Consider the following 11345-nt stretch of genomic DNA (forward strand, 5'->3'; position numbering starts at 1 on the left):
ATTGATAATTTGATAATTGCTTTTTCGCAATGAAAACCGGTTAGAAGAAATCTTTATTAAAATATGCTTCCAGTTCAGCATTCTGGCTTTTTTTCATTTTCCTATATATATATATATATATATATATATATATATATATATATACACACACACACACACATATTTTTATATTGCATTTCCTCTTTAACTTTCAGAATCAAGTTTTAGTAGCAGATCATATCTCAATGTTGTTAAAAGGGACAATGGGCTGCGGCAGAAGCAAGCCACATTCTACCTCTTCCCTAGAGGAGGTAGATAAGGACTGCAGTGCATCCATGAGAAAGCATCCAAAGTCACATGCATGTAAAAAAGGTGACAAATCATCTCACAGAATCGGTGAGTAACCAACAGGTGTCATGTTTTTTTATGTATTTTTGTTATCTTGTTTAAATTGTACAAAAGTCTTGAATTGTCTTACTATTTCTCCACCATGCAATTCCTCACAGTTGCCAGTAATGTTAGGCCCCTCAACTTCTTTGCTGGTTACACCATGTACATGCCCTAGCTTCAACTATAAACCAAATACTAAGGCCAGAAAATACATAAGCTCTAATCAATTGCTGACCCCTTACCCTAATCCTACATGAAAGCTACATTAGTGTATTACTGCCATATCTAAGACACAGCTCTTATTTCGCACATAAACATTTTAAACTTCATCCAAAAGAAAGCAGTTAAACTAATAAGTATTGACTCACTCACCAAAACTGTGACTTATAAATGTACTCTGTCCTATCTCTGCCCCTTCTCTTTGCTCTCACAAAAGCCTCTGATGTTGCTAGTTGCACCGATGGCTGCACCTTCCTCTTAGGTGTATATCTTGTTGTTAAACTTAGATATATGGCCGTTGAGTGTGGTCTTGGTACTCACACCCACCATATGTAGATGTGACCATCTTTTTTATATGAATATATTTGTCACATACCTGTGATAAATAAAAGACATAGAGATAGATAAAGTAAATAAAACTAAAGGGCATGGATACATACAACATATGAAGCGAACCCATACATACACACACACACACATGAAATTTCATGGAAGGCCATAACAATGTCAACAATACAACTAGCAACGTCAGCAGCAGTGGCAGTGCCAACAATGGCAATAACAACAACAACTACCATGATTGCGACATGCACATAAACATATGCGCACATAAGGATACACATCTTAGAAGAACAGAATGGAGTAAGTGGAGCATGAACACACACATAAACGATAAGTGTCACTGAAGAGGTCACAGGTGTGTGACAAACAGATTTCCAGACAATGGACATGAGTTAGAATAATAAAATAAGACCAGTAATAAATAATTGAAGAAAAAAATATCGTGCATGTGTTTATTTAGCAAAAAAAAAAAAGAAAAATTGACCATCCTGAAATACAACAATATCTGTTTCAGCACAATTTCACATCAGGAATCTTGCAAAACGAATTGATAAACATACACACACACATACATTATCATCATCATCGTTTAACATCCGTTTTCCATACTGGAATGAGCTGGATGGTTTGACTGAGATCTGGAAAGCCAGCGACTGCACCAGGCTCCAATCTAATCTGACAATGTTTCTACAGCTGGATACCCTTCCTAAACCGACCACTCCGAGAGTGTAGTAGGTACTTTTTACGTGCCATCAGCACAGGAGCCAGTCAGGCGGGCCTGGCATCAATCATGTTCAGATAGTACTTTTTAAGTGCCACTGGCATGGGAGCCAGTCAGGGAACACTGGCATCAGCCACATTCGGACAGTGCTTTTTACCTGCCACCGACACAGGAACCAGTCAGGAGGCACTGGCATTGGCAACGTTTGGATGGTGCTTTTTGCATGCCACTGGCATGGGGAGCCAGTCAGGCGGACCTGGCATCAACCACGCATGAATGGTGCTTTTTTATGTGCTACCGGCACGGGAGCCAGCCAACGGGCACTGGCTACAGCTACAATTTTGGTTTTACTTGACTCAACAGTTCTTTCTAAGCATATCATATTGCTCAACGCATCAAGAGTACTTTTAAATGGGCCAGACATGCAACACTAGCATCAGCCATGGCTGTGATCTCACTTTAGTCGCCAGGTCTTCTCAATCACAGCATATCTTCAAAGGTTTCGTTCTCCTGTCACTGCCTCTGTGAGGCCCAACGTTCAAAGGTCATTCTTCACCGCCTCATCCCATGTCTTCCTGGGTCTACCTCTTCCACAGGTTCCTTCCACAGTTAGAGTGTGGCACTTCCTCACACAGCTGTCTTCATCCATACATGACACATGACCATACCAGCACAGCCATCTCTGTTGCACACCACATTTGATGCTTCTTATGTCCAACTTTTCTCTCAGGGTGCTCACACTACCGTGTATGCACACTGACATTACACATCCAGTGGATCATACCAGCTTCATTTCTTTCAAGCCTATGCATGTCCTCAGTAGTCATGGCCCATGTTTCACTGCCGTGTAGCATGGCAGTTCGCACACATGTTACATACAGTTTGCCTTTCATCCTGAGTGAAAGGCCCTTTGTCACCAGCAGAGGTAGGAACTCTCTGAACTTTGCCCAGGCTATTCTTATTCTAGCTGCTACACTCTCAGAGCAACTACCCCCACTGCAGACTTCGTCACTTAGGTAGCTGAAGCTATCAACTACTTCTAGTTTTTCCCCCTGGTGTGTGATGGAATCTGTTTTCTGTCCATCTTCAGTGTTTATTGCTCCTGTGCATCTGCCACACACAAAAACTATCTTCCCAGTTAACCTTCCTTTGATATTACTGCACCTTTATGTGTCCACAGCTTACACCGGGTACATCGTATGGAGTTTCTACTCACCCTTTTTCTACAGATTGCGCAGGGCCATCTACCTGAAGGGGTTTGTGATTTGTCAGCCTTCCTACTTACTAAGACTTTGGTTTTTGCTAGGTTAACTCTAAGACCCTTCAATTCTAGACCTTGCTTCTACACCCTAAACTTCGTCTCTAGTTCTGGCAATGACTTGGTTATTAGAGCAAGGTCATCAGCATAGAGGAGCTCCCAGAGGCAGCCTGTCCTCTATTATTGCCTGGAGGACTATGATGTATAAAAGGGGGCAGAGGACTGAGCCTTGGTGAACCCCTATGTCTACCCGGAATTCTTCACTATACTCGTTGCCAACCCTCACCTTACTGACAGTGTCCCTGTACAGGGCTTGCACAGCTCTTAACAACTGCTCGTCTATCCCTAATTTCCACATTGACTATCAGATAAGGGATCAGGACCCTGTCAAAGGCTTTCTCCAAGTCAACAAAAGCCGAATACAGAGGTTTATCTTTGGCGAGATATTTCTCCTGCAGTTTCCTTACCAGAAATATAGCATCAATGGTGCTTCTGCTTGGCATAAAACCAAACTGCATCTCATCTAGACTAACTCTCTCTCTTACTAATTGGGCTATGACCCTCTCTCTGACTTTCATCACCTGATCCAACAATTTGATACCTCTGTAATTATTTCTATCTAAGACATCACCATTACCTTTGTAGCAGCTGACTATAGTGCTGCTACACTAGTCATTGGGTATGACTCCTTCATGAACTACCTGATTTATGATGCGGGTGACAAGACCACAACCCACACCGCCTGATATTTTAAGCATCTTAGTGGTGATTCCTGATGGGCCAGGTGCTTTCCTTGTCTTCATATCCTTAATTGCTTTATCTACCAGGGTACTGTCAATTTTGGTAGCTGGTCCCTCAATTGGGTCAACCTTTAGCAGACTCTCCTCCTTCCATTCATTCTCCACATTCAGCAGTCTTTTATAATGGCATCTCCAAGCCTCTTTCTTTACAGTCATTAAACGCAAGGGCACCATCTTCCATGCATTTTTTGTTTTGTTTTTTCTCTAAAAAAATACATACATAAATATATATATATATACACACACACATACACACACACACACACACACACACACACACACACACACACACACACACACGCACATGTACACATATATACAAAGTATGGGGGTTTAGTTCACAGGGGATCTAAACAATTAGTTACGCTAGGTAAGTGCTGTCACGGATTACTGGGGCTCCAAGGTTATAGTCGAGACAGTAGTTATGGAGCCATTGCAGATTTCCAATGCAGCAGATATATAATTGTTAAACAAGAGGTCAAACATTAAGGCAAGGCAAACATCTCAAGTCATATACGATATTATTACAGGAAGAAATTCAAGATCTTAGAGCAGTTTCTGGCATATTCTCGAGTATGAGATATTCCGTCATCAGAGATAAATTAGGGAAAAAATATGGAAAATGAGAACGGTATATGTCAGTAAGATGATAACATAGAGGAAGGGAGTAAGAGAATAAGGAGAAGGAAAAGAGGCATAAAAGTTCATAGTTCAATTTTCCAAAGTTACATCCATGAGTGTAATTCTTTAGGTGCAATCCTGCATATATCCATGTGGGTTAAAGTCCTTATATAGTAGACATCCCAAGAAAAAGACGCTAACATATCCAAGTTCAATAACAGAATGATAGCAGAGGTGGCTGTTAATTGGTAAAAGTAGAGAAAAGAAAAGAAGTAGAAAGAGGGGTGGATAGAGTGAGGTAGGGACTGGCTAAATGATAAAGTAATGCGTATGGTGTCTAAGAGTTGTGTATGGGGTAGCCAAGAAGATAAGAGAGAGAGGATGAAGAGGTAGAGGAAGATAGGGTAAAAAAATAGAGCGAAATGAAAGGAAAGATATCCCGTAGTTTCAAAGTCTAAAGTTGTTGGGGAGGAAGTTTTGTATCATTTGTCTGTCCTGGCTAAGGTCAGTGGCTGCAGAGTTATTTTTAGCCATGGGGCTATGTGTGCATAGGTGGTCAAGAAAGTAAGAGGTAGTTGAATATTAAATTATTTATGAGTGGGAGTTGGAGTTAGGGGTTTATATTAGGGGATTTTTGGGGGTAAGGTTTAAAATAAATTAAGGATAAATTAAAGAATTAATATTTATCTAATAGTGTGATGAGGTACGGTAGATACATAAGAGGTAAGACATAAGATAGAAATAAGAGTTATAAAGGTATAGGAGGGATATGTGTTAATGATCATAGGAGTTTGTATGTGGGTGCTATTAGTGGGGGATGAGCTTACATTTAGATTTATGAAAGAATTTAGATGTGTGAAAGAATTTGTGCTTACACATAGTGAAGGCCTCATATTTATTAAGCAATTATGATGAGTTGTGCGTTAGAATTTTCAGAGCTTCTTTTAAGCAAAGTCTACAACTAGAGTGTTGGACCTGATATGGGGCACCCAAGCCTATTATTTTCCAGGAAAGTTTATAATTCATTTTTCTATTAATTAGATGGTGTATGTGGCTAGCTATTGATGTGGAATTACTATTCTCCTTATATTTAAGCAAGCTTGAATGTGTGTAATACCTTTGTGTTAGAACCAATGTAGTAGCTACAGGAATTATTTACCATGTTGTGAACAGTGCATTGGTATACGACATTGAATCTTCTGCATTGGGCTTGCAGTGGGCAATCTGCCTGGGATCTGCAGTTGCTTTATCAGTTCCACTGTGGTTAATTGGAGAGAGAGATGAGGTAGTGCTGGTAGTGGCTTGGGTGGTATTATGTGAATCGATCGTGATATTGCTGCTATTATTGCTGTCGTTTCTAATATCTATGCAATCGTTACCATTATTATTGTCATTATTATTATTATTAGTAGTAGTAGTAGTAGTTTTGGTAGTGTTACTAGTAATAGTAGTAGTAGCAGCAGCAGCAGTAGTTGCAGCAGCAGGGGCAGTGGTAATATCATTAGTAGTAGTGTTAGTATTGGCAGTAGTAGAGGAGGTAGTATTAGTGATGTTATCATTACACTATTAATAGTTGTGTTAGTGGTGGGAGTGTTAATAATAGTACTGTTTTCAGTAATGGTAATATTGCCAATGGTGTTAATATTAATATTATTGCTATTCCTATTAGTAGTTGAAGTATATGTATTATTAGTTTGTAGTAGTTATAATGTAATTAGTATTGTTAGTATCAGTGTGCCTATTAGTGTTTGCATTTATTTCAGGTGTGCGCCCATTACCCTCAGAGGTGGGGACTATATTATGTAGTGTTCAGGCTATGAGTGTTAGATATGTTATTGCGATCGGTGTTAGTATTTCTGTTGTGTAGGTCTATGGTAGGGTTGTATGTATTTAAGTAGTAGGAGCTAAGTTTGTTTGTTAGATGAGGTGATAATAGATTCTATATTTGGTGCAGGTGAATAGGATAATTTCAAAGTGGATCTGTTAAAGATAGAATGGTACTTGTTGTTACATGGGAAATTGGACTCTACTATTCTAAAGAATGCTTTAGTAAGGCCCTTAACATTTAAAGCGAATGGAGGTGTATACCAGAGAATAGATCTCCTGCCGCTTTTATTAGGCAAGTTAAGGGAGGTGTAATTCCTAGTGAGTGTTAGAGAGTTGGGAGGTCTAATGCTAATATTAGTGCTCGTAGATCTAGTGTTATGCGTGCGGGTGCTAGGTGGGCGAGATTGACTGATCATAGTAGGAGGGGTTGGATTTCCAATATTTGTACGGGTTTGTCCCAAGCTAAGTTTTGAGAGGTGTTCCTTAAGTCTAGTGTTGGATATAAATCTAATTTTCTGGGAGAAGCCACTAGCAGCTGGAACTTGATTATAGTAGTTGGCATAGTTATTGAAGATTTTTTCATTGGCAGATAGATCGGATGTTCTGATGGATATGCCTTTGATTATGCTCTGGAAAGTAGATTTATGGTGGCTAGATTCTGTGTTGATGTATCTAAGGTATTCATTGGGTTTATGATTTGGGAAGTATAGTGAAGAGTTTAAATTTAAAGTAACATCTGGAAATTTTGCTGTCCTGTAGGAGTTTTCAAAAGAGATAGATAAGTCAAAGTTTGCAAAGAATTTGTGTTTTCTAGTTGTTTCTAATACAGAACCATAAGTTTACATTTAGTTTTTCTCTAATGGAGGGTATGACTCTGTCTAGTATATTTGTGCTAATTTGTCCTAAATCCAATTTGGTGAGTCTAATAGAGGGTTTGGTTAAGAAGTCTACTTCTACTGCTACTACTACTATTACTAATAATAATAATAATAATAGTAATGATGATAATAATTACAACAGCGATGCCGATAATGATAATGATGATAATAATAATAATAATGGTAACGCTCACATAGATATCGATACTAGACATGACAGCAATAATAGTAGCAATATCATGATCGATTCACATAATATCACCCAAGCCACTACCAGCACTACTTCATCTCTCTCTCCAATTAACCACAGTGGAACCGATAACTGCAAGACAGCCGTTCTTGGGTCATTGTGCTTCTTAAATATGAACAGATTCTATCCAATGTTGAGAAACTTCTCTCATTAGTGACTGATGTTAAGGGAATGGTCAGCACTAGCTTAATTAGTTTAATGGATTCCAGCATAGCAGAAGTCAACTCTAATTTATACAGTAATTCTAAAAAGGAGTTGATTGACTTGCACTTTTTGAAATCACTGTCAATATACATATATTTTAGCTCGTTCACTAAGCTCTTACAGTCAAAAATACAGGGATACTTGTTTTCTAGAGAGTCCATATGTTGCATGGGAAATGAGTTGGCAAACTCTTCAAACTTAACATTTAGTAATTCAAAAAATGCATATTCGTGAATGACAGAAAATCTCTCTCATAAGGACATTAGAATGTTATCAATTATTTCAAAATAGGTAGTTTTGTAATTAATTTGTGCACCTTTGACTCTTTTTCTAGGAGGAGGATCAGGCTCATCTGCCTGTTCAATGACAGCAGCTGTATCACACAGAATGTTTTCATAATGTTCATCCTTACCATAACCTTCAACACAATGAATGAAGTCATTTAGTTTACTCTGACCATACTTTATGTCGAGTAGCTTACACTGTAGAATAGCAAAGGCTTTTGCAACCTGATAAATTATGCTATGAAAGCAATTGATGAAAAACATGAATGTGAAATCATTCAACTTTGTCAATAGATTGTCTGTTTGACAAAGCGTATCTTCACCCAGCTTTTCACTAGAGCCTAGAATACTTGTGAAGACATTTTTCAAATTTTGATGCAAGTTTTATGGACAACACAGTTCTTGATCTTTCGCACAGTGATGGAATACTGATATTAAACTGCCTGAAAATGTTTTTCCCACTTGGTATTGGATGATGTAAATTTACTAAATGCACATTAATGAGAAAAAACATTTTTACTCTACTCACCTTCTCAGCACTTTTACTCAAGACTAAGTTAAGTTTATGCACATGTGAATGAAGTGCGTGTGTTTAAATCCTCTATTCCTTAGCTTGCTTTGTACTCCATTTAGGTTCCTGCCATTACAACTGCTCCATCATAAATCTGGCTCACTAATTTATCTGTGGCATCATTGAAGGAGTTCAATGTAGTTTCAATCACATCAGCCAGTGTTGTAGCACTTTTATCATCACTGACTTCATAGAATCCAAGAAATCATACAAGTGTTTTGTCTTCATATACATATCTTATTATGATCGATAGTTGGGCATGTATTGCACAGTCTGTAGTTTTGTCAGCTTGTACAGACATAAACAGAGCTTTATCAACTTCACTTCTAATTTCATCAGAAATGATATTTCCAATCGCTTATATTAGGTCATTTTGTATTGTGCTTGAGACTCCTGAAGACTGTTTCAACCCCTCTTTAGTAGAAAGTCTAGAAGCAAACACACTGTCGATTTCAGCAAAGCACCGCAATAATTCACAGTAATTTCCTCTATTAAGGCTGTTACTTCCTTCATCATGTCCACATAAAGGCAACTCTTGTTTACACAGGTATAACACTGCATTTGTTAACTGCTCTAAATAGTGTCTATTTAGCTGCTTTGTTATGCCGTTCTTTTTCCAGTTTAGCAGACTCACTAATAGCTGTCACAATATCATACAGTCCGAAAGTTTTCAAGATTTTATAACTACTTAAATTACTTGATTTGGATGTTTTCATAATTATTATAGCCTCCATCTGTCCATGATTGATTAGCTTTTGGTTGAAACAACAAACATGGCCAGCAGTAGAGTTTCTCTGTGATGCTAATTGCACAAAGCCAATCAGTCTGTCATACCATTTTATCTGGAATGTTTGGGTTCCAACTGTGGTTTTCAATGAAGGAGTCAGCCTGCCTGCTCAAAGAATTTCACTTTTTCCCACAATATTTCTAGCCCCAAATAACTTATTTTTATATCTAGCACTTTGTCTTTCTCCATTTCTAAGTCAAGGGTAAAACTAAAGCAACCCTGCAAAACACAACTGATCTTTACACACAGACACACAGAATAACAGCAATCAAATAACAACAGCAGAGTGCACAACAAACATCAGCAATCTGAATGTCAACTGTATTCTTGACAAGAGATTCCAGTTTGTCTTTTACACCTACAGCCTGAGTTGCTGGATAATTCTTCATTCCTTTAAGAATATTGTAGAATGGAAACTTTCCACAGATTGGAATTTAAATCCTAACTTCTATAGAAATTTATTGTTTCAAGAAAACATTGAATTTTAATTACTTTTAATTTTTACTCAAGCTGTATCTTCTGAGCCCAAGTCAGGGACGTGTGAATAATGTCAAGAGAAAGTCTGTTATGAATGATATTTTTTGACAAAGGTCATTTCTAAGACGAGCGCCAGACATTGAACGAAAATAAATGAACTGCAACCAGGCTCAATATAAGGTGCCCGAGTTATTGGTTGCAATTGCATACTTGAAGTCAGTGTTGGCAGAAATTAAATCAGCTTGCAAATACACGTTCACTTTACTGAATTTATACTCAGGCCAAAGTGTCAGAGTCACCACTGATATATACATATATACTTCAAATATAAGGATAAAATTCATATATACATATATATATATATATAGATAGATAGATAGATAGATACATACATACATACATACATACATACATACATACATACATACATACATACATACATGAGTAACAAAGAGGTACAGGTGTCAATTCATTTCCAATGACTTCTTTAATTGATTAATGAGAACATTACATCATTGTAAAGAAACTGTTTTCGTCAGATGAATTTATGATCTTCACACATAAAGGACAGTTCACCTTATTCAACATAGTTGGCAAATTCTTGGAGTCTACACACATGCACACACACAAACATACATACACACACACACACTTTCTCTCACACCATTGATCCTGCTACCATTCAGTTGGCAGAATTCTGCCAAGAATAGAAAAGACATTTCTATTCCTTTTTTCCAATATTTAATACTGTACTAGGGACTTTCTATTGCTTATTCTACTATATATATATATATATAGAGAGAGAGAGAGAGAGAGAGAGAGAGAGAGGGAGGGGGAGAAATCCAAGAAAGTTAGGGGTTGTGAATCCAACCCACTAAGGGATAATATCTATCCAATATACTGCTGGAAGAATACCCAATTATTACACTAGTGTTTTTTCATTGCATGGCAATTACATTACGAAGTGCAATAAATGGGTGCGAGAAAAAGGATATTTTACCATTAATTTGTATGGCAATAAGAAAATAGAGGGGAATAGGTGGTATTCATCAACTTGCAGACATTGTATTGTATCAATTTACTTGCTTATTTGTTTACTAAAAGGACAATAATAACAATATACAAACACATGCAATATATTATGTCATATCAGTAATTAAAAAATGACATATAGTGACAGAAAATGGGATAATGTCTTACAGCTGTTTCAGTCTAGGCTTGACATGCCTCGTTCTATCTTGATCACTCCAGAAGACTGAAGTAATTAATACATGAAATAGATAAATTAGAGGTACATGGGTGATTCTCTAGGCCTCTTGAGAGATTTTATAAACTTCATAAGGTTAAGTTAAAAATATAAAAACCGTAAAAACCCACATATATATGCATACTTTAACATCATCATCATCATCGTTTAACATCCGCTTTCCATGCTAGCATGGGTTGGACGATTTGACTGAGGACTGGTGGAGCCCGAAGGCTACACCAGGCTCCAATCTGATTTGGCAGAGTTTCTACAGCTAGATGCCCTTCCTAACGCCAACCACTCTGAGAGTGTAGTAGGTGCTTTTACGTGTCACCCGCACGAAGGCCAGTCAGGGGATACTGGCAACAGCCACGCTCAAAATGGTGTATTTTATGTGCCACCCGCACAAGAGCCAGTCCAGGGGCACTGGCAACGATCTCGCTCGAAAGTCCTTACACATGCTGCGGGCACAAGTGCCAGAAAGGCGACGC

General features: G+C 37.9%; 1 protein-coding gene across 4 annotated transcripts in view; it reads left to right on the top strand.

Annotated features, from left to right (window-relative positions):
* Positions 1–11345, top strand: part of LOC106873104 (uncharacterized) — a 259225-nt gene that overhangs the window by 212967 nt on the left and 34913 nt on the right. For all 4 annotated transcript variants that reach the window (XM_052975584.1, XM_052975587.1, XM_052975585.1 and 1 more), the window contains one exon: positions 195–375. In XM_052975584.1, coding sequence (XP_052831544.1) covers positions 195–375 — 181 coding nt within the window. The remainder of the gene's footprint in view (positions 1–194; positions 376–11345) is intronic.

This window comes from Octopus bimaculoides, chromosome 21 (genome assembly GCF_001194135.2).
Source record: "Octopus bimaculoides isolate UCB-OBI-ISO-001 chromosome 21, ASM119413v2, whole genome shotgun sequence".
NCBI lineage: Eukaryota > Metazoa > Mollusca > Cephalopoda > Octopoda > Octopodidae > Octopus > Octopus bimaculoides.